The sequence below is a fragment of the Myotis lucifugus genome, unplaced genomic scaffold (assembly GCF_000147115.1).
Source record: "Myotis lucifugus unplaced genomic scaffold, Myoluc2.0 scaffold_4, whole genome shotgun sequence".
NCBI classification, from domain to species: Eukaryota; Metazoa; Chordata; class Mammalia; order Chiroptera; family Vespertilionidae; genus Myotis; species Myotis lucifugus.
Window position 1 is genome coordinate 14,223,795 of NW_005871052.1, and position 26,259 is coordinate 14,250,053.

Below are 26,259 nucleotides of genomic sequence, written 5' to 3' on the forward strand. Positions count from 1 at the left end.
AGATGGACATCCTCCGAGGGGTCCCAGACTGCAAGAGGGCATAGGCCAGGCTGAGGGACCACCCCGAGTGCACAAAATTTTGTGCACTGAGCCTCTAGTCTATAATAATAAAAGCATAATATGCAAATCGACCAAATGGCTGAACAGTGGAACGATCATCCAGATGAACTTCTGGACACAGCCGGGGTTTCGAGGGCCTATTCTGGCACGAATTTCATGCTTTGGGCCTCTAGTATGCTAATAAAAGAGAAAGATGCAAATTGACCATACCTTCACAATGCCCACCAGCCAATCAGGAGTGAGTATGCAAATTAACCCAACAAAGATGGCGGGTTAATTTGCATACACAGGCACCGAGTGGCTGGGGTTGGGGCAGGACATTTGCGTTGTCGCCATGGCAATGATGCAGGCATTCCGCACCCCCCCCCCCCCAAGCCGCTCCGGGCCTCTGGGCAGCGTGGGAAGGTGGAAAGGCGGCTCCGGGCTGGAGCGAAGGTGGTGCCAGCAGCCAGGGGAAGCAAGGCCCATTCCTGCATGAATCTTTGTGCATCGGGCCTCTAGTGGGGATATTTGCTTTGTGCAGTCATTAACAGGATCAAATAGAACAACACACATAAAAGTGCTTTGTAAGCAGCAATGTAATACAAATATTGTTAGCTGATAAAAAAAATTGAATCTAGGAAGGGCTAGATGATGCCCCATCAATTAAGTGGTAGAAATTGGTCACCCCAGGTTTGTCTGACTAAAAAGCCCAAGCTTTTTCTGCTATACCACATTGCTTCCATCTTCCTAAAGACCACTCTGTCTCTCCCAAAGACAACTCAACTACCTACTATAATCCAATTACTGGGCACCAAGAATACAGTGATACAATTGGGATACTAAAGATACAATTAGTCAGCCTCTGACATTTAGGAATTTCAAGTCTAGAGAATAATATAGTTATTATAAGAACCATAAACTAAGTGTTACAATATGGGGGAGGAGGGTGGTGATAGGTAGGGAGAAGCTTCAAGAGGACATGACGTTTGCTCTCTCTTGCCCAGGCTTCTACAAGTAATTCTATCTGTACCTTGTTGAGTCTCTTACTTACTTCTGGTTGCTCTTTCATTTCTCTTCCTTCTCCCTTAACTTGTCCTCAAGGTTTTATCCTTGGCTTTTTTTCCCCCCTCTACATGTTATTCCTTGGCAAACTATACAAACCCACCAAAGTGCCTAAATTTTTAGCACTAGTAACAAAATTGCCTCACATGTTTTAGTTACACATTTCCATCTGTCTATGGAGATGGTTATCCAGTTGTCACTTTTGGAACTAAATTCAATAAATCTAAAATTAGATTTATTGCTTACCTAGCTTCTACTCTTCTGTTTCTATCAAAAGAATGGAGGTGCAGTCAATCAATCAGACTTACACTTACTCCTCAAAGATGGGAATTAGAGTAGGAGAGAATACGTGAAGAAACAGGTTTTGAGAGAGAGAGGTGCTTTATGTAGCATGGCCTCAGTATGTAAAGTTGTGGGGTGGGGGAGGGAGGACCTACAAAAAGTAACTAAGGATCTGAACAATAACTTTTCTATTGCAAAAGTAATGTCTCTGATAGTTGTAACTTCATTTTTATTACCTCTTCCAAGTTGAAGTACTACTACAGCATGTTAACTTTTCTTTCTGCCTCTCTCTTCCCTTTCAATATTCTATACACATCATTTCATTATTCAGACCTCTGAGCTTCTGCCAAATCAGACTACTCTCCATTCCATGTACATACCTCAAACTGCCTTGGGCTTTTGCTCGTGTTGTTCCTCCTACTTGTTAACAATAAATATTTCTTGAGCACCTTCTATATGCCAGAACCTGTGGTCAACATACTGCAGTGAACAAAAGAGAAATAGCTCCTTGACCTCCTGGAGCATACATTCTAGCAGGGGAGACAGATGAATGAAGAGCATTCCATGCAAAGACAACATGAACAAAGACTCTTTAGAACTGTGGTTCTCAACCTGTGGGTCACGACCCCTTTGGGGGACGAACGACCCTTTCACAGGGGTAGCCTAAGACCATCGGAAAACACATATATAATTACATATTGTTTTTGTGATTAATCACTATGCTTTAATTATGTTCAATTTGTAACAATGAAATTGGGGGTCACCACAACATGAGGAACTGTATTAAAGGGTCGCAGCATTAGGAAGGTTGAGAACCACTGCTTTAGAAGGAAGGAGCTGGGTCTGTTCAAAGAACGAAAAGGCTACTGAGCAAAGGGAGTGTGATACACAATGAAATTGGAGAGAGGCAGGCACCAGATCATGCAGGGCCTTGCAGTTAGTGGTTTCGCTATTTCAGGTGAGATACTGGTGGTCTAGACTAAGGTATGAGATAATGGAGATGGAGAGAAGCAGAAGGACGTAAGATACATTTTGTAGCTAGAATTGGCAGGCCTTGAAGAGTGAATAGATGTGGAGATTCAGAAGGGAGGAAATGAGGCTAACTTCTAGGTTTCTGGCTTAAACACCTGGTGAATGGTGATAAACCTATTAAGATGGTGAAATCTTGGGTGTGGGGGGATATTGCAGGTTAAAAAGCCAAGGGTTCAATTAAGGGCATGTTAAGTTTGAGATGTCTGTGAAACATCCATGTAGGGCAGAGATTTTCAACCGATGTGCTACAGTAATTTTTAAAACATGCAATACCTGATGATTTAGTCAGGAGCACTGACCTCTTTTCTCTTAGATTGTCAAATAAAAAAATGAGACAACAGCCAACACAACAATAGCCACCTGGTATGAACAAATCAAAATTAGACCTATTTTTTTGTCAGATCGGCAAAAAGTATATTTTTTGATGTGCCGCAGAATTTTACTAATTATTTTACGTATGCCATGAGATGAAAAAGGTTGAAAATCACTGATGTAGGGTGTTGGAAGTATGAGTCTGAAAGTAAGAAAATGCTGATATCTCATCTATCAGGCATGTAAAGAAAATGTTCAAAGATGAAGCTTTCTAGCCAAAGAAATGCAAATCAAAACAATGAAATACTTTTGTTTGCCCAAATGGATTTTCCAAGTGTTAACATCCAAGATCAGTGCAGTGGGACACATTCTGCAATTTGTTATTGTGGAAAGCAACACACTGTTAACATCAAGTCTTCAAATACCCCCGCATGACCTATGAACCAGGAAGTCGTGGTTCAATTCCTGGTCAGGGCAAATACCCAAGTTTCAGGCTTGATCCCCAGTGTGGGGCATGCAGGAGGCATTTGATTAATGATTCTCTCTCATCATTGATGTATCCATCTCCCTCTCCCTTCCTCTCTGAAATCAATAAAAAATATTTTTAAAAAATTCTTAAAGTATTTAAAACCTTTGATCTAGTCACTTGTCCTTCTAGAAATCTATCCTAAGGAAACAGTGACAGATGCAGTTAAAGATGTTTGTTTAAGCAAAAAAGAAAAAAAGAGAGAGAACTCATATACACGGACAACAGTGTGGTGATGGCAGGAGAGGGGGATGTGGGAGTGAGGGGGTATAGAGTGGGGGGTGGAGGTGAAAGAGGGCATAGAGGAGATACATGGTGATGGAAAAATTAAAGTAAAATTTAAAAAAATATATGTTTTGATCAATGATTCTCTCTCATCATTGATGTATCCATCTCCAGCACAGTATGGCTCAGTGCTTGAGTGTTGACTCATGCACCAAGAAGTTGCTGATTTGATTCTGGGCTTAATTCCCAGTAGGGGACATGCAAGAAGCAGCTGATCAATGTCTTTCTCTCATCAATGTTTCTCTCCCTCTCCCTTCCTCTTTCTCTAAAATCAATAAAAACATATAAAAGAAAATAATAAAAACAGATGTTTGTTCTTAACATTATTTAGAATAGCAAAAATAAAAGCCCAAACCATAAATAGTCTAAGTATTTGACAATAAAAGATTAGTTTAAATACTTATGGTGTATCTATGGGCTGAAATGTTATGTAGCCATTAAATACCATGGTTTCAAAAGACACAGGGAAATGCTCACAATATAATGTTAGGTTAAAAAAGATGAAAAACTATATATACAGTATTATTCCAAATTTATTAACTAAAATAACTACATCATATCTAAAAGGAAACATTCAGAAAGTTAACAAAGATCATCTCTGAGTGCTAAGATTAAGGATTACTTTAATTCAAAAAATATTCTCTATTTTTCCAACTTTCTATTATGGGTATTACTTTTACATTCAGGAAAATCTGTAATCTCTATTTTTAACCATCCTTCAAGGCTTATCACAAATGCTGTTACCTTCTGAAACCTTCCCTATCCCTCCAACCAGATCTGAGCACTGTTCTTTCTCCACAACGCTGTGTGGATGAAAAGGGGCCACATACTAACTTGACTAACTCAGGGAAGGCCTGCATGGCAGTCTTCCAAACTAAGAGACCTAAAGTAACCACAAAGGATGGTCTGAAATGAAACCTCTTAATTAAAAAGCAGCTTATAGTGGGTAGTCATGTCCTAGGCCAGTATCTTCCCTGACAAAGATCAACTTTTTACTGAGCCTTTTGTCTTTTTGCATTTAATCAGATAACATACCTGTAGAATGTCAGGGTAACTTGTAACTTCCCTTTGTCTAGACCCCTCAGGGTATGACAAATGGCACTAGGGGAAGACCACAAATTCCCTCATTATTGTTATGTTAATCATTGAGGTTATTCCTTCACCTTCCTCACACCCCAAGCTCCCCTAGGTCTGAATGCTACAACATTCTTGAGTATCATTCTTTCCCCCTCTCCACAACCCTCTTTGCATTCTAACATCACCTAACTGCTTATAGTTATTCCCCACCCACACATCTCCACCTCAGCACAGCTCTTTAATGCCCTTATATCTTAGTAATGCTATCTGTGCTGCCTAATGCCATAATATTCCTATTCATCCTTAAACAACTCATCATAAGAGTTACCTCTTCCAGGGAGCCTTCTCCTCTTTCCTGCTCCCTCTTTGGATAGGTGCCTCTCTAGCCTGCTCTCACAGTACCTTGTACATCTTTCTATCACATCATTTTATATCGATACTGTTTCTATGCCTTTTTTCCCTCATCAGACTGTATGCTCCTCCAAGGCAGACACCACCCATACTCACAGAAACAGGCATACTCAGTTTGTATCCCCAGTGACTAGCATAGTTCCTAGACACTGTGAGCACTCTTTAAATACATTTAAAAAAAAAAAAAACTAAACTGAGAGCAAGTAAGTTGTTCAAGGTTACACGATGAAGGTATGCCAGGACTAAGATTAGTTCGGGATGTTACACACCTGATCCAATACTGTTAGAACAGAGATTCTCAATCAATGGATTGTAAATGGACTACAACTACAAGATATTGTGCCCTTCAGAGATATTTGCCCCACAGTACTATACAAATATTACCATGTTGTGATGTGGGCGAGATTGGGAGACATTCCGCTAAACTACATTGCTGTTGTTGGCAACCATAAGGCGTCTGATGGTTAGGAATGATCATCTCAACAAAGGTAGAGGGTTCTTGAAAAACTCAGTAGAGTTTGCTAGCACCAGGGCCTATGCTCAATAAAAATGAAAAGAGTGACATATATCATTGTCCACCCGCCCCCCCCAAACATACAGCACTTGGCATTGGGCAGTTTTCTAATTATAACTACTGACCCACCTCTCTATTTTAGCCTGTCTTTGAGATGCCATAGCAACGAGGCTAGGATGGGCCATGGAGGAACTAGCTGTGTTATTTTCAGCTGAGTTGTTCTTGGTTTTGGGCAACTCAAACTCTGCCACATGATAGTGCTGGCACTGAGTTAAGTAGTTTAAAAAGTGTTCTCGAGCCAATTGCAAATGATCTAAGCGCTTGCTGGGGTTGCCTTGTTTCATGGCGAGGGCTCCTTGAAATGCTGGCACCATCAGGTACTTCAGGTCGGTGGAAGCAATCTCTTCCAAATCTTCATTTTGGCTGGAAAAAGCAAAGAAGAGGCTGTGAAGCCTGGTTGGGCATTAAAACTGTGGCCCTTGCTTCCTGGGGGGGTGGGGCGCGTTGGGGTGGGAGTGAGGCAAAGGGTGGAGGCAAGGGGAACAGTGGCCTGGTTTCTTCCTAGTGGCTGAGCGCTCACACCCGTCAACAGCAGATACTATGTAACAGTCGTGGGATATTGACTACTCGGGAAGAGAGGTGGAGAATGTAAACAATATACACGAGATCACAATGGGAGGCAGGCATGAAAGGCCCTTAGTCTTAGTCTCCTCCACCCAGGCCCAAAGGCTCCACCCTTGGTAACCATTATTACCTACGTTGTCAGCTATTACCCTCTCCCCATACCTGAACAAGTCGAGCTGCGCTAACATTTCGGCGGCCTGCTTAAGGAGCTGGAGTCCTTTCAACACCTTCTCTTGGACTGCCCGGGAACCGGTGGGCTCGGTCGCTACTTCCACTTCGTCCAGAAGCCGTCTGCTGATATCAAATAGTTCGGGCAGCCGTGGCAGCGGTAACTCGTCTTCTTCGGCTGCTGCCATCTTGAGGGAGGGAGGAACCCGGAAGACTTCACTTCCGGGGTTAAAGGCGACGCGCCACGGAGCTCTGTGAGAAGCTACGAAACCGGAAGGGGCGCTCCCTCGGTCCAGTGGCCCCATTGTTGCCGAAGCGCCAGAGAACCTCCGGAAGCAGCTGTTAGCCGGCCCTGGCAACCGTTTCCACTGGCTTTTTTGACCAGGCCGTCGTTACCTGTAGGAGGCCTCGGAGAAAAACAAGCGCTTGAGCAAAACGCTCAGCCCCCTTTCCCGCTTGCTCCTCCTCGCGGAGGCTGAGCTGGGAAGCTCCGTGGGCTCAGAGACCCGGCTATGGCGAGGCTGAGTACTGAGCGCGAGCGGCGCGCTTCCGGAGCCGGTCTGCCGCGCGCCTAACCGCGCTAGGCGAGGGGCCGCGGCAGCCCGGGCTCCAGCCCCTGTGCCGCCCCGGTGGCCCGCAGGTCTGGGCGCCTGAGTGCCGAGTGCAAGTAGCGCCTCCACAGCTGGAGCTCCGGGATCCTCCCACCCAGTCCTCTCCCGCCCACTTCCGCCTCAGGTCACCCTTCCTCCCACACACTGCCTTTAAAAAGTTTTCCTCTGTGAAACCTTCCTTGACATCCCCACCCCCACCACCAAGCACAGTTCTGTGCATCTACAGATCTGTGTATCTCCCTTACTAGAATGCGTCTGATTAATTTTTGCAACCCTCTGGCTAGCCCAGTTAGTACTTATGAAGTGCTCAGTGTCAATACGTAGCCACTAGCCATATGGGGCTATTGAGTACTTAAATATGCCCATTTTTAATTGAGATGTGTTGTAAATGTGAAACAGACACCGGAGTTTGAAAAGTTATTACGAAACAAGACTATATCAATAATTTTTACACTGACTACGTTGTTGAAATAGTTATTTTGTATATATTGGGTTAAATGTATTAAAATTAATTTCACTTGTGTCTTTTCACTTTTTTCATGTGCCTACTAGAAAACTTAAATTTACATATTGGACTCGCATTTGTGGCTTACATTATATTTCTACTGGACAGTGCTGATGTAAAAATATAATTGGGGGGTGTCATTGTTTTGAACAAATCATAAATATACTAGTATACTGATTACCTTAGGATACACCCCAAGTTGTCCTAGAAGATTTAAGATAAGTAGAAAATAAGCTTATTTTCTGGCCTGGAAAATAAGCTTTTAAACTAAATGTAGTTGAAAAAAAATTTTTTCATGTAAAAACAACTAGAGGGCAATATAGGACAGTATATAACTAGGTGATGTCACATTGCATAGGCTGTTAGAAAACTAAGAAATGACAAGTCATTCTATGCTAGGAATTCAGAAAGCTTCTTAGATACGATATGCTGTCATAGAATTTCAAAGTTGGAAGGGAACCTCAAAAATCAAAGGAAAAACTGACACCAGAAAGGTTAAGTGACTTGCCCAACCAGTTGTGACAAAGCCAGAGTCTTCCAAATTCAATTGTTTTTAGTCCCTCAATCTTAAATTGAGCTGGATTTAAAAAGATGGACAGCCCTAGCCGCTTTGGCTCAGTGGATAGAGTGTCGGCCCCTGGACTAAAGGGTCCCAGGTTCGATTCCGGCCAAGGGCACATGCCCAAGGTTGCAGGCTTGATCCCCAGTGAGGAGCATGCAGGAGGCAGCAGATCAATGATTCTCTCTCTCATCATTGATGTTTCTATCTCTCTCTCCTTTCCTCTCTGAAATCAATAAAAAAAAAGACTTATGTGGGGCAGAATGAAGTCCTTGGCTAAAACAATGCTTTGCAAGAGGGCGAGGAGAATGGGACATAAGTGTAGGTTGGAAAAGCTTCCCAGATGATTCTAATAAACCTCCCCTTGAGACCCCTCACTTTAGAAGCTGAGGAGGAAGGGAGACTGGCAAATTATTACCTAGTGTTTTATTTGTCTGGCACCTCTAATGACTCTAGTAAATTGAGCTTTTAGGGTCAGCCTTGGGCAGTAATACAAAGTAATAAGATAGTACTTGTGGAGGAGACTTGGAAACTCAGTAATTGTGAGACTAAAGAAAATTTGTTCATGTGCATTTGCTTGGATTAAGGTATAGCTTTACTGTTGTCTAAGAGAAAAAGAAATATGCAGAATTTGAATTTGGTCCTGAACTTTGTAAGCCATTTTTTTCTATGGCTTCCAAAATGACAGTCTTTATGGGAATTGCCAATTACTTTCAGAGTGTATATTAAATTGTCATTATAAGCATTGCATTGCATCTTATTTTGAGACTAGAGTCCCAATGCACGAAATTTGTGCAAGGGGTTCGGCCCTTGCAGCCGCGGCAGCTTGCCTCGGCCCTTGTGGCTTCGTCCAGAAGGTCGTCCAGAAAGACATCTGGAAAGTCATTCGGCTGTCTGGTCTAATTAGCATATTATGCTTTTATTATTATAGTTACCAAGATTAATAAATAAAAAATAATATAAATTAGTTGTTTATTGTGTTTCTGTATGTAAACACTTTATCACATTAAATCCCTATCATGTATAGATTTTTTTAAATTTTAAATATATTTTTATTGATTTCAGAGAAGAAAGGAGAGGGAGAGAGAGAAACAATGATGAGAGAGAATCAATGATCGGCTGCCTCCTGTACACCCCACACTGGGGATCGAGCCCACAACCCAGGGATGGGCCCTTGACCAGAATCGAACCCGAGACCCTTCAGTCCACAGGCTGATGCTCTATCCACTGAGCCAAACCAGCTAGGGCAATATAGAAGACTTTTATAAAATCTTAGTTTAGGACAGGGGTCCTCAAACTACGGCCCGTGGGCCACATGCAAATACAAATATTGTATTTGTTCCCGTTTTGTTTTTTTGCTTCAAAATAAGATATGTGCAGTGTGCATAGGAATTTGTTCATAGGTTTTTTTTAAACTATAGTCCGGCCCTCCAACGGTCTGAGGGACAGTGAACTGGCCCCCTGTTTAAAAAGTTTGAGGACCCCTGGTTTAGGAGAACTGGAAGGACCATTAGAAATCATGTAAGTGTAATTATACTTAAACTTTTTGTTGTAGCAGAACTCTTTTTTCAAACCAAGTTTTAGATAGGCCATGATTTCTAAAAGGGCTGCTGTGCTGGAGATGGATGCCCCTGCCATGCCAACTCAGCCCATCTTTTCCCTAACCTGCTTAGTAGCACCCACAACACCACGGCTGGGTGTCTGAGGGACTCAAGGGCTCTAAGTAACAGTTTAAAAAGCACTAATCTAGCACAGCCCCCTCATTTAGCAGTTGAGGAAACAGACCCTGAGAAGTTAAGTGACTTGCCCAAGGTCACACAGCTAAGATGAACTGGGCAACAGTATATAGAGTTGGGATGGGGAAAAACTAGAGTCCAGAATAGTAGAAAGCATTTTAATTAATCTACACATGACCATAGAAATGAGATGACCTTTCAAATATTTCCTGATGTGACTCACTGGTAGAGATGATAGATGTTCTTTTGCTCCATAAGGATCTTAACACAGATTTGTTATCTTGGATAATTGTATGATTCATGAAAGAAATGTTAAAAGTAGACCTTTTCCTGCCTATCTGAATTGAGGTGCTTGGTTGGCAGTTTAGGCATTCTTTGGTTGGCTTTAGTGGGTCTACTGCTGTTTTATCTTGAATGAGTAATACTCTACTGACATTTGTATCTGTAATGCCAGCAATTAACACTAGATAAGATCAATTGTGTATAGTGTAATTTGCCAAAAATTTATGTATTACTTAATCCATAAGTGTTCAAACTATCTTTACTAAGTATTTTTGATATTTGAATTTACCTGATACTGTCAAGAGGTTTCATTAAGCCATGAAAGGAAAAAAATCCAATATAATGAAGCTTGCATTAAATGGAAGATTTAAATTCTTATTTCCATAGCCAACTCTGAGAAATGTGGTACAGCACTTAAAACACTCTGGAGATCTGGATTTGAATCTTACCTCTTCTACTGAATAGCTATGTGACTTTGCAGAAGTCCCTTCCTTCTTTTTTTCCACATTCATTGTGTGCTACCTGAATGCTAGGTCCCGGGAATTAAAAGATCAAGACACAGGGGTTTTTGCCCTTAAGGCAGCGGTTCTCAACCTGTGGGTCGAGACCCCTTTGGGGGTCAAACAACCCTTTCACAGGGGTCACCTAAGACCATTGGAAAACACATATATAATTACATATTGTTTTTGTGATTAATCACTATGCTTTAATTATGTTCAATTTGTAACAATGAAAATACATCCTGCATATCAGATATTTACATTACGATTCATAACAGTAGCAAAATTACAGTTATGAAGTAGCAACGAAAATAATTTTATGGCCCTAACCGGTTTGGCTCAGTGGATAGAGCGTTGGCCTGTGGACTGAAGGGTCCCAGGTTCGATTCCAGTCAAGGGCATGTACCTTGGTTGCGGGCACATCCCCAATAGGGGGTGTGCAGGAGGCAGCTGATTGATGTTTCTCTTTCATCGATTTTTCTAACTCTCTATCCCTCTCCCTTCCTCTCTGTAAAAAATCAATAAAATATATGTAAAAAAAATAATTTTATGGTTGGGGGTCACCACAACATGAGGAACTGTATTAAAGGGTCGCGGCATTAGGAAGGTTGAGAACCACTGCACTAGACTGAGAACTGTTTGAGGCCAAGGAGAGTGCCTTATATGTCTTTATTTACCTCAGCACAGCATGTGACACCTGTTAGGTAGGGACTCAATGTTAAGTGAATAATGTTGCATAATAATACCTAGCCTTCTCTGAGTACTCACTTCCTGGCAGGAGACTAGTCTACATACTTTACATGCATTTTCTCAATTAATCCTCACAACTGCCATAAGAATAGGTGTTGTTATATATGCCCTGGTTTTACAGATGAGAAATTGTGGCTCAGAGAGGTTAAAGTAACTGGTCTTCCCTTATACTGGGATTTGAACCCAACTCCATTGAATCTAGTTTCCAGAGCCCAACCACTAAGCTATATTACAAAAGAGGGGGAAATGAAAGACCTACTGAAGAACAAAAGAGGAAATGGACATGTAACAGACTTGTGCTAATAAGTAAAAAGAAGCAAGATTGAATCAGTAGGCTGGCTTATCTTAGTTAGGGAGGATGTACATACAGTCAGCCAGAAGAGTGCAGACTTGATACGCCATAAGCAAGCAGGAGGTATTTGAGTCAACTAAATATTTATTGAGGACATATTATGTGCTAGCTGCTGGGATATAAATACGCATACCCTGTTCCAAAGGCTCTACCAACTAGGTGAGGGAGAGAGACAACACATGTTATGGTGATACACAGGGTATGACAGAAACACCCAGGAGGGAAGCCTCTCCAGGGAGTTCATAGAAGTCTTCTTAAAGGAGGTGATCTCAAAAGTCAGTAGTGAATGGTAATACCATATGTAGAGAACCTGAAGCACTTCAATATTATTGTAATTTACAGTTGGAGAAAAGAGATAGGTGATTAATTATTTCAACATGTACAGTAGTTAGAAAAAAAGAAACCCCAAACAGCCCACGAAACAATCCCTCCCCCCACCAAGAACTAGGCAACAGGCATTCACAAGGCATTTCGAGTACATAAACGCCAAGTGTATCTAAGTAATCCAATATATGCATGGACAGTCTGAAGATGCTGAGCTAAGCTGATTTTTCCCCAAGTTAAGAACGCCATCAAACCCAGTTTCCATTTTAACGCCCACATTATTTGTAACGTAACCAATTCTCATCGGCCAGGGAGGCAAAAACCCTGAAGGGCAAGATGCGGTTGGGACTTTCAAACTGACGCCCCTCAAGCGGTACAATACAGATCCCTTCCCTGTACCGAGTCCCTGCCCCCCACCGTGCGAAGGAGGCAAAGACGGAAAGGGGGAGGAGGAAGAACGACCAGGTGGAAAAGCGGGGCGCGGGGCTGTTAAATTTTGAATAAGACGAAGAAAAGAAAAAACAGAGCAGCAAGGCAAAGGGAACAACAGAGCCTACTGAGGGAACCAGGCGGCGGCCCCGGCACCAGCGGCGGCAGCGGCGGCGGCGGCGGCGGCCTACAAGAACCACGAGGCGACGCCCCTCACGGCGCCGGCTTCGGCTTCGGCTTCGGCTTCGGCTTCGGCTTCGGCCGGCTTCACCGAGTCGTAGTGCTCCCCGCCAAAGCTGGAGGTGTAGCGCCTGTAGACGAGGGTGAGCGGCTTCTTGGTGTACTCCTCCCCGATGAGGAGGACGGGCGACTCCGTCTGGATCACCTCGATGGGGCACTGCAGGACGTGCGACAGGGCCCTCAGCTCGAGTTGGCCTCCCCACGGTGCGTTGTGCACGATGTTGTCGCAGTAGTTGAAGAAGTCCTCGCGGGTGTAGACCTCGCGGGTTTCGGGGTCGCTGAAGAAGGGCAGGAATTCGTCGACGTGCTTCCGCATGTAGTTGGCGGCGCGGCCCCTCAGGCTCTCCACGGTCACGGAGAACGACAGCTGGTCTTGGATGGCGCGGTACATGCAGTGGCTGTCGGCCGGGATCTCCTTCATCTCCAGGTTCTTGGCCTCCAGGATGACCGCTAGCTTCTCCTCCTCGTCGCGGCGACAGCTGGCCAGGTACCCCACCTCGGCGGCGGCCGCCGCCATCTTCTGGCGCTCTCTCTGGAGCGCCGCCCTTCTTTCGCGCCTTCTCTGGGCCCTCGAGAGGCAAGGAGGACGGTTCTCAAGATCCATCTTGGCCAGACCCTCACTGACCGAATCGAGGTTGCTGCTGGCAGGGGGAAGCTCTGTGTACTTCTCCAGCTCCCGCTGTTGTCTCTGCTCCATTTCGGCCTCAAGGCGGGCCACGTCAAGGAGCAACTGCTTTCTTTTCTTCTTGTCGTTCTTAGGGACCGAGTTCTTCATGGCCTGGATGCGGTCCTGCAGCTCTTTTTTCTCGCGGAGGTGGCGACGCTTCAGCCGCTGATACTCAAGCTGCAGATCTTCCATCGTGTTTAACGGCTGGCGAGAACCGAAGTTTGGTGGCAGCGAGAGGACCCGCTACAGTTCAGTCCAACTGCTCAAACCGTCCAACAGGTAGCTGATCTCAGCCTCCACTGGCGGGCTGCTCTGTTCGTTTAAGACCCTGGTTGCCCGCCCACTATTCATGGTCCTCTCTGCCATTGGCCACTGTCTCAACATGGCCACGCCCCAAGACGCCTGGCACTGGGATTGGCTGCTGGGAGACCCTAGACAGGCCCCTATTAGACACCATAGCAACAGGTGTTTCCGGTTCAGAGCTTGGTTTGAAACTAGGCCTGTAATCCAGCCTTTGCAGGTTCTGTGCAGGGTTCCGCCTTTGCAGGTTTCGCGCAGCAACTGGGCTTGTAGAATTTTTCACGGACTCTTACTACTTCATTTCCAAGCCTGAACACAATGCAGACACTGGTCGTGTGTGAGAATTACAACAAATGTTATACCAACAGCTGAATGTGCTCTGACACCGGACTTGTCCAGGAGGCATTGTGGCTTCTTCCAGTTTTTCAGGTCTCTTGACCAGAGAACCCTTAGTTTTGTGTATTAGAACAAAGACATTTCCTTACATTCCTGTGCAATTGATACTTCGTGGCCCATGCGCAGAAGTCGGTTTTCGGCCTGGGCGAGTCTATTTTGAAGAAGTGGCTTTAGAAGAAGTGGGGGGTATCGGTCGGTTGGGCGACCGGAGACACGGTGCAGGCGGGCCGCGGGATACCCAGCGCGGGGGAGGCGCATGCGATTCATGCAGGAGTTGAGTGAGCCAGTCAGTCAGCAGTCTCGTTGTGCAGTGGTTAGTGCTAGTCGCGTCTGCAAATCACGTGCAGGTGACAAAAGTACCTACTCGAAGCATAAAGTTACCTGTATTTTTCCAACCAGCTGCAAATCCTACAGGTATTTTCGTCATCAATTTAAGAATTATAATTATTTTGTGTTGGTGGCTTTATTATTATAAAATGAAACATTTTTAGCAAAGGCCAGCTTAGGAGTACCCTAATCCATAATAATAAAAGCATAATATGCTAATTAGACCGGATGTCCTTCCGGATGAAGCCGGGGTTGCAAGGGAAGCCTGGACCCTGGGTGCATGCCAGCGGCTGGAGGGAAGCCTGGGTTCTGGGTGCCAGAGGGAAGCCGGTGCCAGCAGCCGGGAGAAGGAAGGCCTACTCTTGCACGAATTTTGTGCATCAGGCCTCTAGTTAAATTAATAACAATGAACCTACCTATATAGTTTAAATTTAAAAAATTTGTCTCTCAAAATAAATTTCAATCGTTGTACTGTTGATATTTGGCTCTGTTGACTAATGAGTTTGCCGACCACTGCCCTAAGTGGTCGGGTATTGCATGTTTTAAAAACTCTTGCAGCACACTGGTTGCAAATCACTGTTCTAATACAAGATCCCAAAGATTTTGTCTTGTTTTTTAGTAAAAAAAATATATTGCATTAGGTTATAAATTTAAATCTGTGATCTATTTTGTGTTTATTTTTGTGTAAGTTTTGAAACTTGGGTCAAAGTTCAGTTTTTAGCCCATGGTTGTCCAATTGCTCCAGCACCATTTGTTGGAAAGGCTGTGCTTCTTCCATTGAATTGGTTTTGTACCTTTGTAAAAAATCTGTTGGGCATATTTGTGTGAGTCTATTTCTGGGTTCTCTATTCTATTCCATTGATCTATGTGTCTATTCTTCTACCAACACCATACAGTCTCGATTACTATAGCTTTGTAATAAGTCTTAAGATTAGGTAGACCCTTTCCTTAAATTGTATTCTTCTTTTCCAAATTGCTTTTCTATATAAATTTTAGAATAATCTTGTTTGTAGCTATCAAAAAATCTTGCTATGATTTTCATAGGAATTGGGTTAAAGCCATTTATCAAATTGGGGAGAATTGACACCTCGGTATGTATCACCATTATTTAGATTTTTCTTGTGTTATTTCATGAGTGTTTCATTATTTTCAGCATATAAGTGTGGCATATATTTTTTAGATTTACACGTAAGCATTTCAATTTTCTGAGGTATTTTTTATGGTGTTATATTTTTAATTTTAGTGTCTACATATTTATTCTAGTATGTAGAAATACATACTAGAAATACATATATGATTATCATGTATCAGATGACCTTGCTCAACTGACTGTTTCTGGGAATATTATTTTGTGTGTAGATTCCTTGGAATTTTATACCCAGAGAATCATGTTATCTGTGAATAGACATTTTTATTTTATCTTTCTCAATCTTTATCCTCTTATTTCCCTCTTTTGCCTCATTGCATTGAGTTTAACTTTCAGCACTATGTTGAATAATAGTGGTGAGAACAGGCAGCCTTGCTTTGTTCTGGATCTTGTGGGAAAGCATTTCAGTTTCACCATTAAGTATCATAAGAGTTATCGGATTTTGTAGATGTTCTTTATCAAGTTGAGGAAGTTCTCCTCTGTTTCTATTTTTCTGAGAGATTTTAACATGAATGGTTTTGAATTTTGTTATTTTTTCTGCATCGATTGAACTGTTTGTGTTATTTTTCTTATTTAGCTGGTGGATATGGTAGATTACATTGATTTATGGTCAACATTTGAGCTAGTCTTATACTTGGTCATGGTTTACAGTTCTTTTTATATATTGACTAGAGGCCCGGTGCACCAAATTCGTGCACTGGGGGGTGGGGTTCCCTCAGCCCAACCTGCCCCTCAGTCCGGGAGTCCTCAGTGGATGTCCTACTGACAGCCACAGTCTGGCAGCAGAGGCTCGGAGCAGTTGCCGTGTGTGTGTGTGTGTGTGTGTGTGTGTGTGTGTGTGTCCCTGCTGGGGGTCTTCCCCCAGCCACATTGGAGGATCAGAGTAGGCGCTGTGTGTATGTGTGTGTGTGTGTGCGTGTGTGTGCGTGTGTGTGTGTGTCTGCTGGGGGCCTGCCCCCAGCCACACTGGAGGCTTGGAGCAGGTGCCCCTCTGTTTTGATCTCTCAGGCTCCTGGCCTCCACTGCGTGTTGTACTCTCCCTTGAGCTGTGGCCAGGGTGGGGTGCTGCCTGCAGGCTGTGCTTTCCTGATCACCGATCGCCATAGGGTCCCGGCTGGGGGCGGGGCTTAGGCAGCACACGGGGGTCCTGCATGGCGGCGGGGCTTAGGCGGCACACGGGGGTCCCGGCTGGGGGCAGTGTTTAGGTGGTGTGATTGCGCCGCCTAAGCCCCGCCGCCCAGGGCTGCACACAGGGCCCGGATGGTGGCTCGTGCTGTCCTGCCCTGCCTGCAGTATGCAAATTAGCCACCATCTTTGTTGGCGGCTAATTTGCATATCTCGCTGATTAGCCAATGGGAGGCATAGCGAAGGTACAGTCAATTACCATCTTTGTCTATTATTAGATAGGATACATTCTATTTGCTAATATTTTAAATCTACGTTAATGACAGACATTGGTCTGTACCAGGTAGTTTTCTTTTTGGTACTTTTTTGTTTGGTTTTGGTATCAGGGTAATTCTAGATTTATCAAAAGAATTTGGAAGTGTTCCCTCCTCTTCAGTTTTTCTGGAAAAGACTGTTTAAAACCAATGTTAATTCTTTCAATGTTTGGTGAAAACACCTGGGTCAAAAGATTGCATTTTGGGGAATTTTAAAAAAGAAAATGTTTTCCTGCTCGGCCAGCTTGGCTCAGTGATTCAGGGTCGACCTATGAACCAGGAAGTTGAGGTTTGATTCTGGTCAGGGCACATGCCTGGGTTGAGGGCCCAATCCTCAGTCGGGGCCATGCAAGAGACAGCCAATCAGTGATTCTTTCTCATCATTGATGTTTCTATCTATCTTGCCCTCTCCCTTCCTCTTTGTAATCAAAATATATTTTAAAAATGGTTTCCTTAACAGTTATAGGGCTAATCAAACTGTATTTCATATTGAATGAATTTTGGTTGTTTTTTTTGAGGAATTTTTTCATTTAATATAAGTAGTCAACCTAATGTGTGTGGAGTTGTTTGTAGTGTTACATTATTAGTGTTTTATATATGCAAGATTTGTAGTGATATTCCCTGCTTTATTCCTGATATTGGTAATTTGTGTTTTCTTTCTTTTTTTATTTGTTCTTTGTCAGTCTTGTTATATATTTGTCAATTTTATTGGTCTTTTCAAGGAACCAGTTTGTTGTTTCATTGATTTTTTCCCTATTGCTCTTCTGTTTTCAACTTCACTGATTTCTGCTCTGTTTTTCTTTCTTCTGCCTGCTTTGGTTCTAGGTCACTCTTCTGGTCCTTGAGGTGGGAGCTTCGATGATTGATTTCAGACTTTTCGTCTTTTTCTAATGTATGCATTTAGTGCCATAAATCTGCTTTTCCGTATTACTTTGACTGTATCTTATATGTTTTGATATATTGTATTTTTATTCTCATTCTGTTTAATATATACTTTTAGATTTCCTTGAGATTCTTTGGCTCATGAATTATTGAGAAGTGAATTATTGGTTTCCAAGTGTTTGCAGATTATCCTGTTACCTTTCTGTTACTGAATTCTACTTTGATTCCTTTGTGGTTGTAGAATACACTCCATATGATTTTAATTTCTTTAAATATATTGGGGTTTGTTTATGGTCTACAATCTATTCTATCTTGACATATGTTCCATGGTCACTTGAAAAGAATCTTTATACTGCTGTGGTTGGGTGATGTATTATATAAATGTTGTTTAGATCCCCCCGATGGCTGATGGTGTTATCAACTTTTCTATATTCTGTCTAATTCTTCTGTTTATTGTTAATAGAAGAGTGTTGCCGTGTCCAACTGTAATTTTCACTTTTTCTGTTTCTTCTTTCAGTTTTATCAGGTTTTGCTTTATGTATTTTTCACCTCTGTTGCAAATCAGCATTTAGGATCACTTTGTATTTTTGGTGAATTCACCCTTTTATCATTATGCAATGCCCCTCTCTGCCTCCAGTAATTTTCTTTGCTCTAGCATCTACTTTATTTGATATAAATATAACCACTACTTTTTCTTTATTAATGTTTGCAATATATATATACATACATATATATATATATATATATATATATATAATCTCCTTTTACTTCCAACATCCCAATATCATTATATTTTGAGTTTTTACCTCTCGTTGCGTCATGTTTTTTTAATTTTTTATTTTATTTTATTTTTTTATTGTCTAAAGTTTTACATATGTCTTCTTTTTCCCCAATCAACCCCCCTTCCCCCGCCATTCCCACCCCGGGCAAGCCCCCACCTCCCCAGTGTCTGTGTCCATTGGTTATGCTAATATGCATGCATACAAGTCCTTTGGTTGCTCTCTAATCCCCCCCTCCCCTACCATTTGTCTCTGGATCTATTGTTGTTCCTCAAATTATGTTGATAATTATATCCCACATGAGTGAGATCATGTGATATTTATCTTTCTCCGACTGGCTTATTTCACTTAGGATAATGCTCTCCAGTTCCATCCATGCTGTTGCAAATGGTAAAAGTTCCTTTTTTTTATAGTGGCGTAGTATTCCATTGTGTAGATGTACCACAAGTTTTTAATCCACTCATCTGTTGATGGGTGTGTCGTTTTTTAATCTACTCTGCAAGTCTCTGTTTTTTAATTGGCATATATAGATCATTTACATTTAAGGTAATTATTAATATGTTAGGGCTTAAGTCTGCCATTTAATTTTTTTGTTTTCTGTTTGTTCTTTCTGTGTTAATTTCTGTTTCTTTGTCCTACCTTTCTTTGTCCTACCTTCCTTTGGGTTACTTGAACATTTTTTAGAATTCCATTGTGATTTATCTGTAGTGTGTGAGGGTGTATCTCCTTGTATAACTTTTTTAATGGTTACTCTTGGTACATTTGTGTCTGTGTGTGCAGACAGGCGCACACATGCCAAAATCTGTTATGTTGCCATTTTACCAGTTTGAGTGAAGCATAGAAACCTTACCTCCTTTTGCATCTTTTTACCCTCACCCATTTCACAATATAGTTGTCTTAAATGTCCTCTACATAAATTCAGAACCACATTAGTTTTCAGATGTTTGCTTCGACCTTCAAACTTAATAGACAATTCAACAGGACAAAGAAAGTCTATTGTATTTACCCCCAGTTTTGCTTATTATGTTCTTCCTTCCTGATTTTCCAATATTACTTCATTTAAAAACTTCAATTAGCCATTCTTTCAAATTGGTTTCTTTGTACAAATTCTCTTAGTTTTCATTCACCTAAGAATGTCTCAATTTTCCTTTTATTTCTGAGGGATATTTTCCCCAGAGGAGTTCACTATGCTTTTCTTTCATAACTTGAAAAATGTTGTGTTATTTTTTGTTGGCCTCCATGGTTTCTGATGAGAAATTTACTGTCTTTCTAATTGTTTTCCTTTATTGATAAGATTCTGTTTCTCTCTCTGCTTTCAATAATTTTTTTCTTGTATTTCGTTTTCAGAAATTTCACTATGACATACCTTTGGGAATTTCTTTGGGTTTATCTCATTTGGGTTTTGAATCTGTAAGTTTATATCACTTACCAAATTTGAGACGTTTTCACCCATAATTTCTGAGTACTTTTTCTTTTTTTTAAATCTTTTTAAAATTGATTTCAGAGAGAGAGGGAGAGAGGGATAGAAACATCAATGATGAGAGGGAAACATCAATCGGCTGCCTCCTGCACACCCCCTACTCGGGATCAAGCCCAAAACTCAGGCATGTGCCTTGATCAGGAATTGAACCATGACCTCCTGGTTCATGGGTCAACCCTCAACCACTGAACCACACTGAGCCAGGCTTTGAGTACTTTTTCAACCACATTAGATCCTCTGTTGTTGTCCTATAAGTCCCTGAGTTTCTGTTCAATTAAAAAAACATTTTTAATAGATTTTATTTGGTAGGGGTTCTTTTTTTTCAAATTATATTTTTGAATTACAGTTAACATTCAATATTATTTTGTATTAGTTTCAGGTTTACAGCATAGTTGTTAAACAATCATACACTTTACAACAAGCATGTAAAACTCACAGGCGCGTGTCATAGGTTCGCCATCACTGGCCTAGCCTCTCCAAGTGCTGTCTGCCCAGCTGTTCCACTACAGCTTCCTGGGATAGAGTGTAAAAGCAGAAACCACCAGGGCTCACCCAAAATACCCTCCTGGGACAGGGTGGCCTCCATGCAGGGACTCAAGCCAGTCAGTATCCTCTTTCCTGGCTTTTTCTACACAAACACATGTTTTAAAAAATGAAATTGGTATCATTCTGATCAAGTTATTTTTTTTTACTTAATACATTATAAGCATTTTGTGTTATTTTAATGCCTGCATTCTAGCCTGTGAATGTGCCATAATTTATTATTTATCCTATTCTATTACTGGACATTTAGATTGCTTTCAATTTCTCACTACTATAAATTTGCCACAGTAATATCCTTGTAGCTGAACCTTTGTCTGTATTTCTGATTATTTCCTTTCTGATAAGATTTCTAGAAGTGATCTAGGTCAAAAGGAGATGCTTTAAATGCATACTTCTATATGGCTTTCCAGAAAGAATATCCAGTTTACACTCTCAGGGTCTGAGAGTATTATTTTCCCATATAGATGCCAACACTGAAAATTATCATCTTTGCTAATTTGTTAGATGAAAAATGTATTAGTTGACCCTTTGTTAATTACTGGTGAGATAGAATATTCCTCTAAGTCTATTATGATGTCTATTTCATTTGTGCAGAAACAATTCTCCATTTATTGCCTATTCCTGAATTTTGCTTAATTTTCTATGGACAAATTTGTCTTATAAGAAATTTTAATAGGTCCTTAGACTTGTCATTCAGGTATTTTAAAATTTAGGTTTTTTTGTTACATTATTACCTTTCAATTGTTTCTGACATTTTGCATATGATGCTAAAGTTTAAGATTGTATTGGGATCGCTCTCTCTATTAATGTTTTTCTCTATGCTTAGACAGAGTTTTCCCATTCCAAGCTTGGATCAATATTTGTGTATACTTTCTTTCAGGTTTCTTGCCCTTGACAGTCTGCACTGGAAGGTCGCGGGTTCAATCCCGGGTCAGGGCACATACCTAGGTTGTGGGTTCTATTCCTGGTCAAGGCGAGAACTGGAGACAACTGATTGATGTGTCTCTCTTGTATTGATATTTCTCTCCCCCCCCCACCCTCCCCCGTCTCTCTTTCTGTCTCTATCTCTGTCTCTCTCTCCCTTCCTCCCTGTCTAAAATCAATTTAAAAAACTAAATGCTTAAGTGTAAATCTAAAAAATATATGCCACACTTATATGCTGAAAATAATGAAACACTCATGAAATAACACAAGAAAAATCTAAATAATGGTGATACATACCGAGGTGTCAATTCTCCCCAATTTGATAAATGGCTTTAACCCAATTCCTATGAAAATCATAGCAAGATTTTTTGATAGCTACAAACAAGATTATTCTAAAATTTATATAGAAAAGCAATTTGGAAAAGAAGAATACAATTTAAGGAAAGGGTCTACCTAATCTTAAGACTTATTACAAAGCTATAGTAATCGAGACTGTATGGTGTTGGTAGAAGAATAGACACATAGATCAATGGAATAGAATAGAGAACTCAGAAATAGACTCACACAAATATGCCCAACAGATTTTTTACAAAGGTACAAAACCAATTCAATGGAAGAAGCACAGCCTTTCCAACAAATGGTGCTGGAGCAATTGGACAACCATGGGCTAAAAACTGAACTTTGACCCAAGTTTCAAAACTTACACAAAAATAAACACAAAATAGATCACAGATTTAAATTTATAACCTAATGCAATATATTTTTTTTACTAAAAAACAAGACAAAATCTTTGGGATCTTGTATTAGAACAGTGATTTGCAACCAGTGTGCTGCAAGAGTTTTTAAAACATGCAATACCCGACCACTTAGGGCAGTGGTCGGCAAACTCATTAGTCAACAGAGCCAAATATCAACAGTACAACGATTGAAATTTATTTTGAGAGACAAATTTTTTAAATTTAAACTATATAGGTAGGTTCATTGTTATTAATTTAACTAGAGGCCTGATGCACAAAATTCGTGCAAGAGTAGGCCTTCCTTCTCCCGGCTGCTGGCACCGGCTTCCCTCTGGCACCCAGAACCCAGGCTTCCCTCCAGCCGCTGGCATGCACCCAGGGTCCAGGCTTCCCTTGCAACCCCGGCTTCATCCGGAAGGACATCCGGTCTAATTAGCATATTATGCTTTTATTATTATGGATTAGGGTACTCCTAAGCTGGCCTTTGCTAAAAATGTTTCATTTTATAATAATAAAGCCACCAACACAAAATAATTATAATTCTTAAATTGATGACGAAAATACCTGTAGGATTTGCAGCTGGTTGGAAAAATACAGGTAACTTTATGCTTCGAGTAGGTACTTTTGTCACCTGCACGTGATTTGCAGACGCGACTAGCACTAACCACTGCACAACGAGACTGCTGACTGACTGGCTCACTCAACTCCTGCATGAATCGCATGCGCCTCCCCCGCGCTGGGTATCCCGCGGCCCGCCTGCACCGTGTCTCCGGTCGCCCAACCGACCGATACCCCCCACTTCTTCTAAAGCCACTTCTTCAAAATAGACTCGCCCAGGCCGAAAACCGACTTCTGCGCATGGGCCACGAAGTATCAATTGCACAGGAATGTAAGGAAATGTCTTTGTTCTAATACACAAAACTAAGGGTTCTCTGGTCAAGAGACCTGAAAAACTGGAAGAAGCCACAATGCCTCCTGGACAAGTCCGGTGTCAGAGCACATTCAGCTGTTGGTATAACATTTGTTGTAATTCTCACACACGACCAGTGTCTGCATTGTGTTCAGGCTTGGAAATGAAGTAGTAAGAGTCCGTGAAAAATTCTACAAGCCCAGTTGCTGCGCGAAACCTGCAAAGGCGGAACCCTGCACAGAACCTGCAAAGGCTGGATTACAGGCCTAGTTTCAAACCAAGCTCTGAACCGGAAACACCTGTTGCTATGGTGTCTAATAGGGGCCTGTCTAGGGTCTCCCAGCAGCCAATCCCAGTGCCAGGCGTCTTGGGGCGTGGCCATGTTGAGACAGTGGCCAATGGCAGAGAGGACCATGAATAGTGGGCGGGCAACCAGGGTCTTAAACGAACAGAGCAGCCCGCCAGTGGAGGCTGAGATCAGCTACCTGTTGGACGGTTTGAGCAGTTGGACTGAACTGTAGCGGGTCCTCTCGCTGCCACCAAACTTCGGTTCTCGCCAGCCGTTAAACACGATGGAAGATCTGCAGCTTGAGTATCAGCGGCTGAAGCGTCGCCACCTCCGCGAGAAAAAAGAGCTGCAGGACCGCATCCAGGCCATGAAGAACTCGGTCCCTAAGAACGACAAGAAGAAAAGAAAGCAGTTGCTCCTTGACGTGGCCCGCCTTGAGGCCGAAATGGAGCAGAGACAACAGCGGGAGCTGGAGAAGTACACAGAGCTTCCCCCTGCCAGCAGCAACCTCGATTCGGTCAGTGAGGATCTGGCCAAGATGGATCTTGAGAACCGTCCTCCTTGCCTCTCGAGGGCCCAGAGAAGGCGCGAAAGAAGGGCGGCGCTCCAGAGAGAGCGCCAGAAGATGGCGGCGGCCGCCGCCGAGGTGGGGTACCTGGCCAGCTGTCGCCGCGACGAGGAGGAGAAGCTAGCGGTCATCCTGGAGGCCAAGAACCTGGAGATGAAGGAGATCCCGGCCGACAGCCACTGCATGTACCGCGCCATCCAAGACCAGCTGTCGTTCTCCGTGACCGTGGAGAGCCTGAGGGGCCGCGCCGCCAACTACATGCGGAAGCACGTCGACGAATTCCTGCCCTTCTTCAGCGACCCCGAAACCCGCGAGGTCTACACCCGCGAGGACTTCTTCAACTACTGCGACAACATCGTGCACAACGCACCGTGGGGAGGCCAACTCGAGCTGAGGGCCCTGTCGCACGTCCTGCAGTGCCCCATCGAGGTGATCCAGACGGAGTCGCCCGTCCTCCTCATCGGGGAGGAGTACACCAAGAAGCCGCTCACCCTCGTCTACAGGCGCTACACCTCCAGCTTTGGCGGGGAGCACTACGACTCGGTGAAGCCGGCCGAAGCCGAAGCCGAAGCCGAAGCCGAAGCCGAAGCCGGCGCCGTGAGGGGCGTCGCCTCGTGGTTCTTGTAGGCCGCCGCCGCCGCCGCTGCCGCCGCTGGTGCCGGGGCCGCCGCCTGGTTCCCTCAGTAGGCTCTGTTGTTCCCTTTGCCTTGCTGCTCTGTTTTTTCTTTTCTTCGTCTTATTCAAAATTTAACAGCCCCGCGCCCCGCTTTTCCACCTGGTCGTTCTTCCTCCTCCCCCTTTCCGTCTTTGCCTCCTTCGCACGGTGGGGGGCAGGGACTCGGTACAGGGAAGGGATCTGTATTGTACCGCTTGAGGGGCGTCAGTTTGAAAGTCCCAACCGCATCTTGCCCTTCAGGGTTTTTGCCTCCCTGGCCGATGAGAATTGGTTACGTTACAAATAATGTGGGCGTTAAAATGGAAACTGGGTTTGATGGCGTTCTTAACTTGGGGAAAAATCAGCTTAGCTCAGCATCTTCAGACTGTCCATGCATATATTGGATTACTTAGATACACTTGGCGTTTATGTACTCGAAATGCCTTGTGAATGCCTGTTGCCTAGTTCTTGGTGGGGGGAGGGATTGTTTCGTGGGCTGTTTGGGGTTTCTTTTTTCCCCCCATACTATAGGAGCAAATTTACTTATTCAAAGTTACAGAGGAAGAAGAAGTGAGTTGCAGAAGAAATGAGCTCAGGAAACAAGTTACTGAAGCAAAAGAAGGGCTGAGGAAAGGAAAAAATGCCTGGGGGAAGGTGTTGGGAAGGGAGCGGGCATTCTCCCTAGAATGAGCTGCCTTATTTTTTGTTCCTTTTGAGTTAAGCTAGGCTACTCAGCAGACAAGAGCTCCTTTAGTATTTTGTTTTGTTTTGTTTTCATAAAAACGTGTGGTTTCAAATTAATTGTAGTTCTGTACATGTTTGCTAAATTTTAAATAATAGTATTGGTTAAATGTACAAGTTAAATGTAAGTTAAATATAGATTTATATATAGATGCAAACTGATAGGCTAGATAAGATTTAACTTTAGGATGTGAAAGATACCAACTTATTTTCTTTTATTAAAAATAGGAAGGGATACAACTTTTTTCAAGTAGTGATCCATTTCATTATAGCTACAAGTGGTGTGAAGCAAAAAGAGACAAACTGATAGTGAGCTTAACTTGCTAAGGAGTGAGATCTGAACCAGTAGAGTTTCCTTTATTTTCAGAGACATTAAAAGAGTATGACTTTATTCAAGTAGTTGATCCACTTTGTTATATCTACAACTGGTATGAAGTGTGACAGGTCTGAACTTATTTTTTGTAATTCTTAGAAATAGAAAAGTTTGTAAAGGAGACTTTAAATGTATCAGAGCATTTAATCCATTTTGTTATATCTGTAACTGGCATGAGGCCAAAAAGCGAGCAAGCTACTTTTGTTGATATTTGAGACTTGTTGATATTTTGAATTTGCCAAAGGAATAGTAAAAGTAAAATGGTTTTCAGTGAACAATTTTTAAAAATCTTAATCTTCAGATGCTGTATTCCAGTGAGGTTACTTAAAATCCTTTAAAAATTCTTTGTACACACCAAATGTTCTAAAATATAAAGTTATGCAATTTGTTTTAAAAATAAACGCAGTTTAAAAAATACTTGGTTCTGTATTTTTGTGTAGCTGACTCAGTTTATATAGAACTTGTATCCCAGGAACTAC

The 26,259-nt window shown here is 42.5% G+C and overlaps 3 protein-coding genes across 9 annotated transcripts in view; 1 reads left to right on the forward strand and 2 right to left on the reverse strand.

The window, feature by feature from the left end:
• IGBP1 (immunoglobulin binding protein 1) overlaps positions 1 to 6,990 on the reverse strand; it is a 36,120-nt gene extending 29,130 nt beyond the window's left edge. For 4 of the 7 annotated variants that reach the window (XM_023764521.1, XM_023764510.1, XM_023764528.1 and 1 more), the window contains exons 1-2: positions 6,330 to 6,988; positions 5,673 to 5,966 (exon numbers count right to left, since the gene is read on the reverse strand). In XM_023764521.1, coding sequence (XP_023620289.1) covers positions 5,673 to 5,966; positions 6,330 to 6,640 — 605 coding nt within the window. In that variant the 5' untranslated portion in view covers positions 6,641 to 6,988. Of the gene's footprint in view, positions 1 to 5,672; positions 5,967 to 6,329 lie in introns of all 7 variants that reach the window. The other 3 variants (XM_023764514.1, XM_006082911.3, XM_014465910.2) reach the window with 3 other exon arrangements.
• Positions 6,991 to 12,570: 5,580 nt separating this feature from the next.
• On the reverse strand, positions 12,571 to 13,482 carry LOC102434757 (OTU domain-containing protein 6A). The gene has a single exon (XM_006082981.1). It carries the CDS (start codon positions 13,480 to 13,482, stop codon positions 12,571 to 12,573), a length of 912 nt encoding a protein of 303 aa, XP_006083043.1.
• A 10,244-nt stretch (positions 13,483 to 23,726) lies between these two features.
• LOC102435064 (OTU domain-containing protein 6A-like) lies at positions 23,727 to 24,638 on the forward strand. The gene has a single exon (XM_006082982.1). It carries the CDS (start codon positions 23,727 to 23,729, stop codon positions 24,636 to 24,638), a length of 912 nt encoding a protein of 303 aa, XP_006083044.1.
• The last annotated feature ends 1,621 nt before the right edge of the window (positions 24,639 to 26,259 follow it).

What these genes read in the sequence shown, in the direction of transcription:
- LOC102434757 (XM_006082981.1), bottom strand. Translation starts at nt 13,482, where the DNA reads ATGGAAGATCTGCAGCTTGAGTATCAGCGGCTGAAGCGTCGCCACCTC.
- LOC102435064 (XM_006082982.1), top strand. Translation starts at nt 23,727, where the DNA reads ATGGAAGATCTGCAGCTTGAGTATCAGCGGCTGAAGCGTCGCCACCTC.